At 48.4% G+C, this 17,229-nt stretch overlaps 2 protein-coding genes across 4 annotated transcripts in view; one reads left to right on the forward strand and one right to left on the reverse strand.

Moving 5' to 3' along the window:
* The first annotated feature begins 4,307 nt into the window (after positions 1-4,307).
* Positions 4,308-13,872, forward strand: ADPRH (ADP-ribosylarginine hydrolase). 3 transcript variants are annotated; one of them, XM_021541606.3, is made up of 4 exons: positions 4,308-4,388; positions 6,101-6,447; positions 11,577-11,937; positions 12,647-13,872. In XM_021541606.3, the coding sequence occupies exons 1-4, from the start codon at positions 4,384-4,386 to the stop codon at positions 13,032-13,034; spliced, it is 1,101 nt and encodes a 366-aa protein (XP_021397281.2). In that variant the 5' UTR covers positions 4,308-4,383; the 3' UTR covers positions 13,035-13,872. The 3 variants fall into 3 exon arrangements, with proteins under 3 accessions (XP_021397281.2, XP_021397300.2, XP_021397303.2); XM_021541625.3 differs by lacking the exon at positions 4,308-4,388 and adding an exon at positions 5,294-5,416; XM_021541628.3 differs by lacking the exon at positions 4,308-4,388 and adding an exon at positions 5,430-5,521.
* Positions 13,873-14,128: 256 nt separating this feature from the next.
* IGSF3 (immunoglobulin superfamily member 3) overlaps positions 14,129-17,229 on the reverse strand; it is a 92,046-nt gene continuing 88,945 nt past the window's right edge. The window contains exon 10 of the mRNA XM_021541594.3: positions 14,129-17,042. Coding sequence (XP_021397269.2) covers positions 16,792-17,042 — 251 coding nt within the window. The 3' untranslated portion in view covers positions 14,129-16,791. The remainder of the gene's footprint in view (positions 17,043-17,229) is intronic.

Here is a 17,229-nt window from a genome sequence, read left to right on the forward strand (position 1 = left end):
CTGTGTTAAAGACAACTTCTGAAAGCATCATGAAGAGAGCAGTAGGTCCCACAAAGAGGAGAACACACTAATTTTCCCTTTTGCCCTGGAGAGTAAGTTGGGCCCTCTCTTGGACAGTTTGTAGAAGACAAATCTGCAAAGAACGAGGCTGATATTTCTGCAACAACTCTGTATTCTTCAGTAAGAGACCAAAGTGCAGTATTCCCTGTGAGCCAGTTGCCCAGAGACACCTCTGGTCCTGCAAGAGCATCCTGCAAGGGTGAGTGCTTCCCTCGCACAGGCAGGCACCACTGCCCCACCAGGACTCTGTCCAGCCTCACTGCAGAGATCCAGACCTCGTGTGGCACTTGCTGCCCCTGCCTGGAATGCCCCTGCTGCAGAGCATTGTTATTTACTAGCCAGTGACACACGTATACTTGGGGACCGAGAACTGGGGTAAGCCCAGAAATATTCCCCACTCAAAAGCAAAAAGGAAAAAAACCAAACCAAAACAAAACAAAAAAACCCCCCGCCTGCTGTTGTTACAGAGAAAAAGCTGCTATTAAAAGAATAGGAAAGAGACTGGTAAGAGTTTGGCACTGGTCCAAAATGAAGATATTTTTAGTTCCCAAAAAGATTCTGTGGAAAGTCTGGGGGGAAAAAAGAGAAGATGGATAGGGGAGGTGAAAAATGAGAATTCCAGATGTGCCTTTGCAGTGCCATTTTGGGAACAGCTGTAGGATCTAGAACAGGGACGCTGATGTGTTTAAGTGCACCATACATTTTTAATGTTCAACTTCTTTCTAACTCCTGGCCTGAAGGCCTCATGTAATTCTGAGGAAATGTCCTACAGGGTCTCAACCAGTTTGTAACTCCAAGTGCTGCAGTGCTGTCCTTCACAGCCCCCTCAAACTGGACCCTCAACCCTTAGCTCATCTCAAAAGGCATATTTTTTAAGTCAGAAAGAATTACCCTTTTTCCCAGATGAACGCGATGGAAAATTCTAAGTCTAACTGAGCGCCAACCACAGTGTCCAACACATGGCAAGGGCAGGTCGGCAAGCTGCTCCAACGTGGTATTTTCCAGAAGGCATATCCTGGCCACTGGTGCACAGAAACCTAAATTTTCATTAATTAAAGATACAACAACCCCCCCAGAATGGTGCAACATGGTGAGTTTAACTCTTTGCAGTGCTCAGCTCATCTTTGCAAAGGGGCAGATTCGTGCCCACCTCCCCACACCACAGTCTGAGCCAGGGCAACATTTCCCTGCAACGTCTTGGAGATGGAGCTGCTCCCTGATGGGGAATGCTCTCCTCACCCACTTGTGGACATCCCATGGGACTCACACATGGAGATCCCTTTGGGATCAGTGCATCCCTTTGAGCTTGAAGACTGCCGCTCTCCTCACCCTAGGTTTGCAGGCTCCTGCCGATGGTTCCTGCTGCTGGATCATTATCCACCGTCTGTCTGCGAGGAGCCCTCAGCTCTTTTCTCTGACATCTCTTGGATGTCACTTAACTGCACTGCACATCATGTTTTCATTTTATAGGAAGCTGAGAATTGAAAAAGCTGGAAGCAATTAGGAGAACCAAACATCTCAGTGCCACAGGCAATTTTTTGCTAATGTAGAGATGTTGTCCCATCTTCCCTCTCTGTTTGTGGAGCACTGTGACTTTCCTCTCCACTCCTCTGTCCTTGAGGCTGGAGTAGAAGCCATTTCTCACAGATAGCCATTCCACAAAACAAAAATACAACAGGGTTTTCCCTCTCACAGGCCCAAACCTTAGGAGCGAAAAACCCCGCTTTGATTTTGAGCACTGCACCAACCTGGGTAAATTCAGTGCTGTTCTAGAGAAAACAAAATGAACCAAAGAAGCAGAAAAGGTCATCAGGCACTGCTGGCAGTGCTGGAACATTGGCAGCTTTTTCTTCCACTTCCTTTTCTGTTACTATTTCTTCTGTGAGATGCTTCTTATACACTGCCTTTGCAACAGGGCGCAGAGGAGGAGTAGATCTAGGAATGAACATGGCATGATGAAGCATTGAGGCCACCAGGGCTGATGCACCCATGCAGACCTGTGTTCTCAGCTACCTGAAGTCCCCTAGGGCCCTCTCCAAGCCCCCCACTCTGACTTGCCCCCAAATTCCCCAGGGACTCTGCTCTGACCCAGCACTACATTTGTGATTGTCCTGAAATCCCCCAGGGCTGCAGCTCAAAAACTACCACTGCTTTTTCCCATAGGCACCAAGGGGGAAATTTTTGCTTTCCCTCCATGTGAGAGGTGCTGGTACCTTCTGGGGTGAACAAGGACTCTGGAGACCTGGTGTGGAGGTGATCGCCAGCTGCTAAAAATGTTCAGTTTCTACAAAGTGCAATTCCAGCCATGCTCAGTCCTGTTTCTTGCTCCTGTGTTGTGCTCCTATGCCTTGCTCACCCACTGACCAGACTCCTTCAGCTGCCTAACCACTAGCAGAAATAAAATAAAGGATAAAGCAAGGCAATGGGATCACAGGGTGCCTCAGGACACTATGTAAAACAGCACCGCTAGACATAGCAAAGATCAGCCCTGGTTTGGGAGGGGTTGGGCTCACCAGGGAGCTGATCTGGGCCACACTGTGGTTGTGGGGAGAGCATTGCCCCCAAATACTCAAGCTAAAGGAGGTTGTCTAGAGAAGAGGCTCAGGAGTGACCTCACTGGTCTCTACCACTCCTTCTTCTAGTCTCTTCTACCATGCCTACAGAAAATGGCCTTAATCTGGGACAGGGGAGATTCAGACTACGCGTTAGAAAGGGTTTTTCACTGGTAGGATGGTCAGGCATTGGAACAGGTTTCCCAGGGAGGCGGTGGAGACACCATCCTGGCGGTGTTCAAGAGGTATCTGGATGTGGCACTGGATGATGGTTTAGTGGTTAAGGAGTTAAAGTGTTGTGCTGGGTGGATGGTTGGACTTGGTGATCTTGAAGGTCTCTTCCAACCCTGATGATTCTGTTGCAAATGATGCAACTTTAAAAACTTTTTATGTCACTTTAGGTTTGTTCACCTTTGCTCAGGGGGAGGGGGAATTGAAGTTTCTCTTTAAAAAGATTCTGTTCAAAGAGTTGGGTGAGGTCTGATGAGTTCAATGTCTAGATTGGGAGTTGCCAGAAAATACACAGGAGGCAAATGAACATTAATGAATATTACACAGGGTGGGGTCAGAAACCCATGGTCTGGAAAAAGATTGATAAGAGAACCAAAGAATGAAGACTTAATCAGCATCTAAGGCAAGGGGATCAGTAACCATTGAATACTAAGGATTGTGTAATTTAGGACCAATGAACATGAATGTCTTTGAAATTTTTTTATGTATAAATAGGTGAAAAATCTAGAACCATATATGGTGGAATGATTTTCACTGCGTAACCCGGACATGCGCGGATAATAATTTCTACTGCACATCCTGGTCAGAATAAAGTAATGCTGTGATTTTCTAACACTGAAAAGACGTTGTCAGAGAGTTCCTGTTTTTTCTGCAGTTTCACCAGCAATTCTGTGGTTCTATAAGGGGGCAGGCATAGGGGCAAATATTGGTGGCAAAGGCTGGAGGCTCTGCTCACACTGCAGCAAGTAGGGTGTGAAAAATTCATCTTTTATGATTGGCTTTCCGCAAATGTTACAATGAATATTATATGTGTAATGTTAGAAAGTTATGCTGTATTAATTCTTTTAAGTAGTGTGTTAAATGTAGTTTTAGGTTACAACATAATGTTAAAATAGAAACTCTGTGATATAAGATTTGTTACAAGCTCAAGCAGGAAGATGAGATAATCAAGAAACTCTTCACACAGAGATGCCAGCGAAGGAGGCCCATAAAAAGTTACAGCCTCCTTATCAGAAAAGACAAACATTCTTCCACCTTCTCTCTGTCTTTTTGGAACCAGCAAGATTAAGGAGAAGAAGTTGACAAAAAACCATAAAAGTTCTTAATTTGCAAGGAATTTATGCATCATGTATGAGATGTATGAACATGCAACAGGCTATTGCTTTTAAAGTTATTCCTTTGGTCACAAGGGATGCTTTTTGTGACTTAGTGTCCGAGAGCATCCGGATGTCCGTAATTCTTTCCTTTTTATTGTCTTGTAATTGTCCTAACTCTAAACTTTGTTACTCTAATTGTATTATTATTTTTATAACCATTTTATTATTATTATAACAATAAATATATAACCATTTATATATTATTAACTTTTTAAAAATTAAAAATCAAGTGATTGGTGTTTTTCACAGAGGGGAAACAAAACCCAAAGGTGAGGAAATCCCTCCCAAAATCTTTCTCCAGCGCAGACACAGAGTGGGATCCAGCCAGGATCAGGGAAGAGCTGCTCAGCCAGGAGGAGGGAGGGGCTGTTCGTCCTCGGGAAATGCTGTGAGCGGTTTTTTTTTAAAAACAGTTTTTTATACTGCCCCTGTGCCGGTTTCGGTTCCGAGGGTTCAGCCCGGTTCTCTCGAGGCCAGCCCCGAAAATGAAAGGCAGCCAGTCCGTCCGCCTGCGCCGGGCCGGGGCAGTGCCGGGGCGGCCCGGGGAGCTCCGGGCAGGAGCCGGGCCGGGGCACTGCAGGGACGGCCCGGGGAGCTCCGGGCAGGAGCCGGGCCGGGGCACTGCAGGGAGGAGCCGGGGAGCTCCGGGCAGGAGCCGGGCCGGGGCACTGCAGGGACGGCCCGGGGAGCTCCGGGCAGGAGCCGGGCCGGGGCACTGCAGGGAGGAGCCGGGGAGCTCCGGGCAGGAGCCGGGCCGGGGCACTGCAGGGACGGTCCGGGGAGCTCCGGGCAGGAGCCGGGCCGGGGCACTGCAGGGACGGTCCGAGGAGCTCCGGGCAGGAGCCGGGCCGGGGCACTGCCGGGGCGGCCCGGGGAGCTCCGGGCAGGAGCCGGGCCGGGGCACTGCAGGGACGGCCCGGGGAGCTCCGGGCAGGAGCCGGGCCGGGGCAGTGCCGGGGCGGCCCGGGGAGCTCCGGGCAGGAGCCGGGCCGGGGCAGTGCAGGGAGGAGCCGGGGAGCTCCGGGCAGGAGCCGGGCCGGGGCACTGCAGGGAGGAGCCGGGGAGCTCCGGGCAGGAGCCGGGCCGGGGCACTGCAGGGAGGGTCCGGGGAGCTCCGGGCAGGAGCCGGGCTTGGACGGCCCGGGGAGCTCCGGGCAGGAGCCGGGCCGGGGCACTGCTTGGACGGCCCGGCGGGGCCGAGGGGCGGAGCCGGGCCGGTGCCCCGCCCCGGGCTGCCGCGGAGGGCCGGGCCGGGCCGGGCCGGGCCGGGCCGGGCCGGGGCAGACGGGCCGCGGCGCGGGCTGCGGAGAACCAGCCGCGCCCCATGGGCCGGGCCGGGCTCCGCTGGGCCCCGGCAAGGCCGCTGGAAGCGCTGGCCGGGCTGGCCGGCTTGGCGGCCATCGGGGCGCTCGCCGTGTGAGTACCCGCGGGGCCTCCCGCCGGCTTTCGCCGCTTCTGCTTGTCACAAGAGAAAAGGAGAAGCAGTGCCCGAGTTGCGGAGGGTTTCCGGGGGAAGGCGTGGTTGGTATTTCATGTGAGGCACCCGCGGGGTGGGGGTGCTGCCTGTGCGAGCACCCGCTGTTGTAGCCTGCCCGGGGAGCAGGGCCGGGTGTCACTGCCATTGCCCGGCACTGCCAAAGCTGAGCAGGCCAGCCAAACCTTACCCCTTATCCCTTATCCCTTACCCCTTATCCCTTATCCCTTACCCCTTATCCCTTATCCCTTTTATTTGTACCCCTGAGGGTCGGCCTTACCCCAGGGTACAAAAGCCGGCGGGTGCTGACGTGAGCTTCCTCATGCACTCAGAAGGGTGGAGAGCACGGTTGTGGCCACATACCCTGCACATGATTCAGCAGTCCTGCACTTGGTTTTTGGTCTTGGAGCTGGGTAGGGTAGGCACCGTTATCCTGCCAGCAGCCCAGCAGGGTATCTCCAGGTGCCCCTGGCCCAGGGTCCGTGTGCTGTGAAGAAATTCATCATCTGGTGAGACTCATGTGCCAGGCTGCGTATCCAGCCTGCTGGAGCTTAGCAGGATAAACCCATACTGAACTGGGAAAGATTTAATTCTCATTCTCCTTTTCTTTTTTTTCTTTCTCACAGTGTCTTCTACACTGAAGTAGTCATGGGACAAAAAATGTGTCCTAAGGGGGTGGAAAACTATGTGGCATCCATAGTGCTGAGCGCAGTTGGTGACACGCTCGGATATTACAACGGGAGATGGGAGTTCCAGAAGAGTGGCCCAGTCATCCACAAGGAGCTGGCAGACATGGGGGGACTGGGCAACATCAGCCTCCAGGGTTGGATAGTCAGCGATGATACCGTGATGCACTTGGCCACGGCCGAAGCCCTGGTAGCAGCCGGGAAAAACCCAAGATTACCACATCTCTACACTCTGCTTGCAAGGAACTACAAGGAGTGCATGAATGACATGGAGGGCAGAGCTCCAGGTAACCCCTCCATCCTGCTGTCTGTCTGGGTAGAGCTGTGCTGTTGCTCATGTCGCTCCTGCAGCTTGGAGCTGGGGCTGGCCCCGACTCTGCTTTTGGCTGTTTAGAGCGTTAACAGTATTTCACGGAAAGGAAAAGTGTGTCACACTCAGTACCTGTTTCAGGATGAGATAAAGAGAACAGAGTAAGGCAAGCTGAAGTGGTTTGGGCTTCTCTGAACTAGATGAAAAGGATACTGTTTTGTTCATGTTACAAAACATTCTTACGGCTGTCTTTGAGGCCCAGCCTCAGCTCAGGAAGGGTGATGGCTTTTGCACTTTGGATTCCTACATTCAGTGGATAAAAAAAATTCACATTCAACTACTGTAATGCACACCCTGAGATGCTGTGTTAAAGCAACACATTTAAACAGATAATTAATACAGAACTTCTCATCATAAAGGCAACAAATTACATTAAAATATATTTAAAGGCACAAAGATACTTGGAATAATTACACTTATTAAACCCAAAGTCTACTTGTGGCTAGCTCTGCATGCTTGATTTCAGCACCAGGACAGTCAAGTCAATCTTCTTTTCTGAACCTTGTACTTCCAACAGCTCTTTTTTCTGTGCATAGACACAGTGGTGCTGAGTTCGTGTCACAAGCAGTGGGCCTGGCAGTATTCAGGAAGGGCATTGTGACAGGCTACAGTAGCCAAGACATATATGACATATCTCTGTGGTTCCTAGTTCACCCAGCCCTTCTGACCCAGCTCTTCCCCAAGGACTGGCCCAGGCTCTTCTGGATACTTGGATTACATTTAAATTGGAGCTGCTTAGGCTGGGCCTCTAATTTGAGCAGTACAGGAGGCATTAAGTATCCAGGAAACACTCAAATTCAGCAGTCCTGTGCAAAGTTTATACATTGAAATTGTATGCATACTTAGATGTGCTTATTTGGAGTGGCCAGAGTATGTAAAGAGTGTTCTGTCTTGACATTAAACATGGGAAAGGCCAAATCTTGCCACTGAGCATATTGTTTCGGAGCTGTGCACTTCCAAAATAAACCAGGTTGGAAACCTGAGCAGGAATTTATTCTGCTTACCTTTCCACAGTGGGCTCCTATCCTTGTGTAAAGAACTGAATTATCAGTCTTCTTTTAACACCCATATTCCCAGTTGTTGGGAGTGGCCTAATTAATAAAGCATTTAGGAAGGGGTAATGATGCTTGTCAGGACAGCTGAAGTTGGCAGATCAAACTTCCAAAGATTCATGGCAGTTTTGGTGAAGCAGCATAGTTTAGTACCCCCAGCCAAGATGGACTAACCACAGCTGCCAGTGAGACAACACCTGGAAGGATTTTTGCTCTCTAACCTTGGCGACCAAAACCTAAGATGAAAAAGAGAAGAACCTAAAATTTAAATGTTAAAATTTAAATAATATCTAAGCATAAAGGGACACCTACTGCATTCCTTCTTGACTAAACTGAGCTGCAATATGCCCAAAAGAAGTTCCTCTTCCTAGAAGTGATGAATTTGAAAGCAGACTTGCTATGCACATTAAGAGGAGTGACAAGGAAAGGTCAGATTATCTAGATTATCTAAAAAAAGAAATACACATTGTTTAGTGGGTCCAAAACCAAAAAATTAAAAATTTTGCAATCAGAATTGCTCCTGCTGCAGGTACAGGAAAGGCATTCAGCTCTGAGAGTTTAAATCCTGACCTTTAGCAGTTTAATTCCCACTGAAGGGAATACCTAATCCATACCCTGAAAAGCTGTCTGGATTCTCCATGCCATATTGTTAAGTCCTAATGATAAAAGCTGCATGCCAATAACCTCTTTTGGCAGTTCAGAATAAATGGATTTTAACTGAAAACATAACCCAAGGTGGTGCTCTTCTGGCCTAAGCACTCACCAGGGAATTGCAGACCTGAAGACTGAGAGTGGAAAGTTGCTGTTGGAACTTTTGCCCAACACCAAAGAGATTTCCTTAGAACAGTGGGGGAAAGTCACATTGATGGCTCACATGAAGCAGTCCTGACCTGAAAAGCCAAAGCTGCAGTAACAAAGAGATTCCCACAACGTTCTGAGTCACAGGACAGCCACAGCAGGGTCCCTCGGGGATGCAGCCCCAGGAGAGAACTCTGGGGTAATAATTCAATGACAAGGTAATCCCTACATCCACTACTGGTGTTTGTGTTGTGCCACAGCCCCAAATTCATTGTTCCTTGCAGCTTACAAAGCCAATTAATTAAGCAACACAAGGATAGACAGACTTATTTTTTTCACTGTACAACTAAAGCATTTCTTCAGGAAACCTGCTTCAAAATTGCCTTTTGGTCCTAGTCCTCTCCCTTTGGAAATACTTACCACTATGTGGTTTGTATAACTCACATTTTTTTATGTGTACTGATCAACCCCAAACAACTGTTACCCTAGGTCTAGGTAAGTGGAATGAAGGCCTATCCCAAAAATTGAGTCCAGCTATTCTTGAAACTTTTCCAGGTTGCCTTAATTCACACACTACTTTTTCCTTGTATTTCTTCCTTCCTCAGACCAGTACCATACTTAGGTTACTTTTAATTTCCTGTTGTTAGTACAAAGGATTCCTAACCTGGATGTAAAGAACTTCCAAAACAATTTGCTAATTCAAAAACTCCCTACAGCATTTTTTTTTAAAACCTATTAAAAAAAAAACAAAACAAAAAAACCAACCTGATGTGATTCCATCTTAGTCTTCCTAAATCAGCTTTCCAATGTTTTAATATTTTAACTGTTCAGAAGTGTGAGGGATACTACTTGTAACACATCATAAATTGTAAGTCTTAGCTGTCATACACTGGTTTGCTTTACACAATTTTTTCCACTTGTGAGTTATCAGTAGTCATTTCCTAAAATAATATGCACAGGCTTAAAGCTGCAAGCAAATTGTATTGCAAAACAACCAGTCTTTCTTTCCATTTAAAGCCTTGTCATCTTCCCTTTTATTTTAGTACAATTAGTGCAAGAATAATCTCACTTTTTATCAAGGACTGAGGTATGTGGTCTCAGCCTGCCCAGACTGGTCCTGAAGAAATATTTTTTTTTTCTCGAAGTTTCAGCAAGAGTAATCTTAGCTTTTGTTATGCAGATTTTGATTTTAAGCAACCTTAGTCCCTGTGCTCCCTCCCTTCCCCCTTGCTTTCCTGGAAATTCTCTTTTACCAGAATAGTTGGCACAGCTTTTTAAAAACGTGGCTTTGTTTGACAGGTTCATTTTAATGTCCTGTCACAGGTCACTGGGTACAATGCTTGGTATGGTGAGATTTTTAGAAAAATGCCTCCATTTCTGTTAGTCATCATGAAGTTGGAAATTATGCTGATATCCCTCTTAACAATTTTGATACACAGCAGCCAGCACTGAATTAGTAAACTACATGAAATTTAGAGGCCTGAACATGTTCCCACACTGAGACATCCTAAAAGCAAACTCACAGACACTTCAGTTAGAGGCTGGTTGTGACCAGTCCCAGTAGAGCTAAAGACACTTGGCCCAGCATGTGACATTATTCTTGACAGTGGCCAGCTGTTAGTTATTTTTAGCGTATGTCCAGAAGCCAGTCTTAAAGCTGTGCATGGTTTTGGAGATATTTCAGTTACAAGGGTGCTGTACATATAGGTAAACCAGGCTGCCATAAACCGAACCCTACTGCCAAACACGTACATGGAATTGCAGAAGCCAAGAGCTCTGAAGGGGACTTAGTGCAGTATCTGGCTGTGACGAGCAAGGTCACAGATCATGGTGACTGAGTTACACCAAAGTGAGGCGAATTTGCTTGACCAGGCTTCTTCCTTGCTACTCTGTTCTATTTAGTTTGATTTCCAAAGTAACAGAGCACCTGCAAGTTCATCAGCTACCTGCCCCAGTGAGGGAACAAAGTGTACAAGCAACAGTCTAGTTTTGGGGCTGTGGTAACAGCCAGCTGCTGCTGTTACCCTGTGTGTCGGAGAGAGGACTCAGCACACTGGGGTTTGTCTGTTGAGTCCACCTTTTGCCATTGTCCAGCACACTAAAACTTAAATGAAGCTGCTTGAAACCTGCCTTGATTTACCTTCCTGCTGGAAAAGAAGTATTTACAATTGGGCCAGAAGAGAAGACTAGGAGGAAAAAAAGCAAGGTAGAAGAGAATAAAAGATAATTCAGTGTTCCAAACCTGTTTCTTCTTTACACACACAAGCATTTGGGCTTAGCTCTCCAAACATTTCACTGTGTTGGCAAGGGGAGCTGGCTGGACTCTGAAATTACGATGTGCTTTCTTTGTCCTATGAATGTGTTGTACTAATAAGTGTTCATCTGAAGAAGCAGCACTGGAAGAAGCAGAGTAATTTATTTTAAAAGTAAATAGCAGAAATATGAAAGAGATGGAGGTGGGCTTGCCTCATTTCTCACACTCTTTCTGTCATTACCCTTTAGTGGCAGTGTTTGGCAATGAACTAGTGAGCCAGACAAACCTTTGGTTCTCCTCTTTCATAAGCTGAAGCTGCTGTTCAGCTTATGAAAGAAGAGTACACTAAAGTCAGTTATGCAGACTGTGTTGAGGTGAGAGAGCTGGTACACTCAAGGCTTTCTGACAAACTTAAACTGCAGCAAGGGAGAGCTGGAGAACATTTCCTGTCAGTATATTTTCTATTAGTAAGGCAAATGAGGAGCTTGTGGGGTCTCTGCCTTTAGAAGTCCTGTGAAAAAGCAGTAATCTAGACTGGCCTTGTGTCAGAGATTCTACAATTCTGTTTACAGAGAGAGAGAGAGACAGAGAGAGATCTAGGTATTTGTGTCTATTAGTATTTTTTTTTTTTGGCTAACACAAAAGGTAAATATAAATCACGTCAGTAAATGATCAGTGAAGTGTTTCCTACCTCTAGACCTTGTAATTGTTTTCACAAACAAAAATTGTGAGGTCTGCTGGGGAGGATGCAGGTTGCTCCAGCAGTTTTAGGCAGGATATGTGAGCAGACAACTGATGTTTTTAAAAGGAAGCTCAAATCCCTTATAGAGAGCAATGCTTTCTTCCCTACTGCGCTGCCTGTGTTCTCCGTGTTCCCCAAGCTACCTCCTGCTGACGTTTCTGTTTCTTCCTTCTCTTGGGCTCTGCGGTGCCTGTCTCCAGGTGCCATGTCTCTGGAAAGCACCACGAAGCTGGATCCAGGGCAGCCGAACGGCTGGCAGATCCCGTTCAGCCCGCGGGCAGGAGGCTGCGGGGCCGCCATGCGCGCCATGTGCATCGGGCTGCGCTTCTACCAGCCTGCCCAGCTGGACACCCTGGTCAAAGTCAGCATCGAGAGCGGCCGCATGACCCACCACCACCCCACCGGCTACCTGGGGGCCCTGGCCTCGGCCCTCTTCACGGCTTACGCAGTGAACAGCGTGCCCCCCGTGGCCTGGGGAAAGGGGCTGATGGAGGTGCTGCCGCAGGCAAAAGCCTACGTGCAGGAGTCTGGCTTCTTCGTGAAGGAGAACATGGAGCAATGGTGAGCTGCACTCCCTGCGCCGCCATTTCGTAAAGCCCCTGTACGACAAAGCGAGCTCTGCGCGTACTTAAGTTTCAGTAATCATATTATGGCAAACTCCTAGGGCAGCACACATCTGCCACAGGATCAAATCAATTCAGACAGGATCAAATCAATTCAGAATGCCTTAACTTGAGGAAAAAAGAAAAAGCAGGTTGCATTTGGGTCATATACTTGTGACCATTTTTTGGATTCAGTACGAAGTAGGTAGACTTGTCATCTCAAGCAACCATGATCTTGTGAAAGATGGCAAGCAGGGCTGGGGAACAGCATCGAGCTTAGGGCTGAGCTCAGTTTGAAAGTTATAACCAAATCTGACTGCATATTCACTGCACCTCCGTTTGCAGGGGCACACAGAGAGGTAGAGCTGCTCTGAATTTGGGAGGATGACTCAGTTCTCACTCTGAGCCTTTGAATCCTGCAGGTGCTGGGCTGCCTTCTCCCATGTGACTGGAGGGAGGGGAAATCTAACTCACTGAAACTTGTCCTTATGCCTCTTACCGTAAATCACATCCCTAGTTTTGACAAATGGGGGCCACCTACCATTTCGCCGAGCCCTCGCTCCGGGCTCTTGACGTGGCGCGTTTTCCGCTGGCGCCTGCGTGGCGCTCAGCTGTGTGCTGCTGCCTTGGGACAACTTACAGCCGCTCCATCCCGTCCTGTTTGGCAGGTATTACTTCGAAGAGCAGTGGAAAAAATACCTGGCGGAGAGAGGCATCTCAGACGGGGTCTCGTCGCCCAAATTCCCAGCCAAGTATGGCGTGGAAGAGAGAGACTCGTTCTACGCCTCCCTCAGCTACAGCGGCTGGGGAGGCAGCAGCGGGCACGACGCGCCCATGATCGCCTACGACGCCCTGCTGGGCGCGGGGGACTCCTGGACGGAGCTGGCTCACCGCGCCTTCTTCCACGGGGGTGACAGTGACTCCACAGCTGCCATCGCCGCCAGCTGGTGGGGCGTCATTCATGCCTTTAAGGGGGTTCCGCCCTCCCTCTACGCCCACCTGGAGTACAAGGACCGCCTGGAGAAGGTAGCTAAGGGCTTGTACAGCATCATCTAGGCAGGACATGGCAGGGCACCCCACAGGCACACTTACCCAGGGCCGTCCAGTGCTCTCTTGCTTGGTTTGCAAACCTGCCAGTTAAATATCAAGAATGTAAGCCCAGAGCCAGACCTGCCTTTTCTCTGTGTGCTGGCTTCAGTGGGGAGGCCACACTGGTGCTAGTTTGGGGCTGGTGTTTTGATGGGAACACACAGTGGTCCCCCGAGACATCCCTCCTGTGCTGCAGGGTGGCTGCATATCACCTGGTCCTCAAGAGGAGCAGGAGCACCCACAGCAGCCCTGCTGGTCCTGCTGCAGCAGCAGGACAGGCAGCAAACCTTACTCAGGCTGCCCCAAACCAGCATCCTCCCCCTGCAAGGGGAGCAGGGAGCACAAGCAGCCCATTGTGTCTGGGGACACATAAAATTATTTTAGCAGAGGATGTTTTTTGTTTCAAATGAATGTGGAAAAAACCCCAAACTCGACCTTAAAGGTGTATGAGCACTGCATTTTACCCAATTCCACACCACTTCTACAATACAGGTAGGAATGCATCATGCTAACTTCCCTATTTCAGTGAATGTGGGAGAATTCAAGACTCCTGACCAAATCCTTACTTAAGGGAAAAGTGGGTAAAGGAGAATTAACAGGTTGCATTGTACATCAGCTTCTGTAGTGAACTATATTCTGCTTTCATCAAGGTTATTAAAGGTAATTTGCTTAACATTTGCTATGCATAATTCTATTAAAATAAGATTTTTCTTCAAATCCAGACTATGACACAGCAAAGTACTTAAACTGTTTTCAGAACAATTTCAAAACCAGTTTATCCCATTCAATAAAAAGACTTGACAGACCTCTGTTAAATGTTGTGTTCTATTATGGCATGGGTTGAGGGTTGGATGGGTTATGAAATCAGAGGTGCCAGGTGTCTGCAAGCTGTAAGAGAGAAGAGATGTGCTACCAGTGGTAGGGAGAGAAGTTATTGCATCAAGGAGTAGGGGCAGAGGGAGAGGGTTCCCAAGAGGAGGGCCTCAGCACACCTTTATGCTGTGAGTGCACATAAAGGCATAATAAAAGCCCAGATCTGACAAAAAACAGCAGCAATAGGATTCACAATTTCAACACAGTTTACTACAGCTCTCGGGTGTGTTGTATAAAACATGTTTTAGTGCAACATAGTACAAAGTTTTTGTTGGGTTTTTTTTTCACTTTTTTCTTTTTTTAAAAATCCCAAACATTTTTCCACATCATGCATGGACAGGGTCCCTCTCTTTGTTCTTGGGTTTGTTACAGAAAGTTACTGCAGATAGAGTGGTTTGAAAAGCTTTGTGTTAAAACTCATTACAGGAAGAGGCTGCCTTATAAAAACTGAGAGAAGTTTGAGACTGGGCAACACACTGCCAGAGCAGTGGAGAAATGTCACCAGCAAGGTACATTCAGGGACCACTGTGGGAGCCACTTCCCAGGAAAGTCTGGCCTCTGTGGTAGGCCTCCGGGAGAGCCCTGCTCTGGGGCAGACAGGCTGGCAAGGAGGAGCGTGGCTCAGGTGCAGAGCAGAGCTCTCCCAGGAAAGAACAGCTCCCGCTGACTTCATTCTCTTCTTCCTTAAAGCTGAAGTGAGTCGTGGTTCCGGCCTAGGAACAGTATGTATAGGAGCAGTACATACAGGAGATAGTACAGTTAGGAAACAATAACCACTGGCTTGCAGCTGCAGCTGTTTGCACCTTGATTCTTCATTTCCATTCACTTCTCATCCCACTCCTCTCTTTGCTGACGTCTTAGCCAGAAAGGGAAGACAAGTGTGCGGGTGTGCAATACATACAGATATAGGAATGTGATTTTATGCATATGCTGGGGCCAGTAAGCAGTTACTTCTTGAGGAGGCAGACTTCACAGAGGGACGAGTTAAACTGGGGCTTCCCAGCAGAAGAAGAAACCAGTGCTGTTCTGGTGGAGGTGCAGAGGTGGCCAACTTCAAATGCCTTTGCATGGGACGATCTGCAGCCACATGGGTCCTCTCCCAGACAGGAGCGAGGCTTCATGGTGCAGATCTCCTACCTGAAGCTTCACCACCTCTGAAATGTCAAGGCATCAGGGTCTAACTGACTTAGTGCTACAGAGCATCTGCTGAGGTCCCCTCTGCTCCCAAAGAGCAGTCCGACCCTCTGGAGAGGACAACAGTGGTGGGTGTGGCACCTCTCACACGTGAGGCACACTTGTGGCTGCACCCGTCTGCCCCCAGTTGGCTTCAGCCATGCTGCAAAAAAACCCAAATGGCTGGATTTGCCAGGAAGACATCAAGGAAGACAACAAAAGGCCATTTTTGGCAAACATTTTCTTCCGCCAGACGTAACACAAGGGAAGAGGCGGTTTCCTCCACAGGACAGGGTAGGGGTTCTTGGCATTAGGGGGTGCAGGAGGTCAGGTGCCCCACGTGGCAAGAGCCCTGGTTTGGTTCACAAGAGCCATATCTTTCACAGAAAGAACAGCATTTCCTGCCACAGTGACTCTTAGAAGAGCAGGTGACATTGTCAGGAGGGGGAGCTTATGGAGAAATGGATTCTCTTCCTAAAGTCTCAGAAACAAACAGCAGATGCACATACACACAGAGGGAAGATTTCTCTTGGCCAAGGGGATAGGGAAGTCCCCAGGGTGCTGATGGCCTGTTGCTCTGTCCAGGCTCACACTGGGGAGTAGTGCAGCCACAGGAAAACTCCTGACACATGGTGCTTAATTGCACATCCCCGCTACGTGGCGTGTTTGCTACTGGGCTCCTTGGCTGAACCACCCAGGGACTATGAACCTGACCCGTGGAGCTTCTCCTTTCCTCCTTCTTAGAGTCTTTACTTTGGTCATGTTGAAGCCTTCAGAGACTGGATTAAGCCTCCCATTCCCAAATGACTGGGGCACAGAGGAGATCTGCCTTATCAGAGGTGGCAGCATGGACACCACGGAGGAGCATGACTCTGGTGAGACCGTACAAGGACCCTCTTTGCTACAACACAGGGCTTTCAGGTGTTCTTCCTTTCCCCCTTCCAGTTCCATGAGACAGACTAAATTGCTTTTGTCCTGACCGCAAGCACGCTCAATATTCAGTCTCTCCAAGACCTGGGAACACTCCCAAAAGGTGAACTGCTCCCTCCTGAGAAAATTAGTAAAATGGAGGCAAGAAGATGCTGAGGCTACAGCCAGTCTTTGAAATGGACCTCTTAACAGACAGCCCAGCTAACCCCTCTGGGGACAGACCTGGCTTTGTCTGTTTTGGAAGAGGGAGGAGCTAGCTCAGTGCACCTTGGGAAAAGATCTTCTCCACTGTGGCACTGAGTCTGAGAAGGAAAAACAGTCTGTTTTGGAAAACATATATGTTTACTTCCAAAGACATCATCGTAGGACCAAATACCTCCTAGGAACTCCACACTGTGTGGAGGATAGGGAAAGTCTACAGTTCTTTGTGTGACCAAAAAATAAATGATAACAAAAGCAACAGCCCAAAAGACAGCAACTGATGTGAGTCCAATTAGTCCAAGAGGAACATCTGCTATGTACAGCAAGTACCTCTGTTCATTGGAGTGAGGGGATATGTTCCCACAGGTGCTGGAAGAAGCCTTGGACCCTCCTGCTCCTGCTGGCTGGGCAGAGCTCAGCCACTCTGTTGGAGCACAGACACTGAAACAAATGAAACAAGAACAACAAACCCCACTGTGGTCCTCAGGGTTCCCGGTGTATCTCTAGTTCTCTCCCTCTGTGTGTCCCTACAGGTGTTTCTGCCTCTTTAGTCCATGGTTCCCGGGTGGATGCTGAGGACTGGTGGCTCTAGGCAAGTGGGAGAGTAGTTGAGGTGAGGCTCTTTGATCCACAGCAGAGGAACCCCATTCTTGCCCTCCGAGTTCTTGCTGGAGTTTCGGCTCTTGAACCGCACCAGGAGGATGGTGATGATCAAGATGCCAAAGATGGGGAAGGGGTAGAAGAACACAAAGTAGAAGAGGGCATCATTGGAACAGATGACAGACTGCAGCGTGGAGCCTGGAAAGAGACACAAGGGTGGTCACATTTCATGGTTTCTCTTTAATCAGGGCATGCAAAGTTCCTCAGAAACATAGAAAACCAGATGTTCATTATTCTATGTCAAAGCAGGAGATCGAGCAATGGGAAAAATAACAGTATTAGAACAAAAGAAAGTTGTAACAGGGCATGTTTCAGCTTTATCCCT

This window comes from Lonchura striata, chromosome 2, assembly GCF_046129695.1.
Source record: "Lonchura striata isolate bLonStr1 chromosome 2, bLonStr1.mat, whole genome shotgun sequence".
Taxonomy (NCBI): domain Eukaryota; kingdom Metazoa; phylum Chordata; class Aves; order Passeriformes; family Estrildidae; genus Lonchura; species Lonchura striata.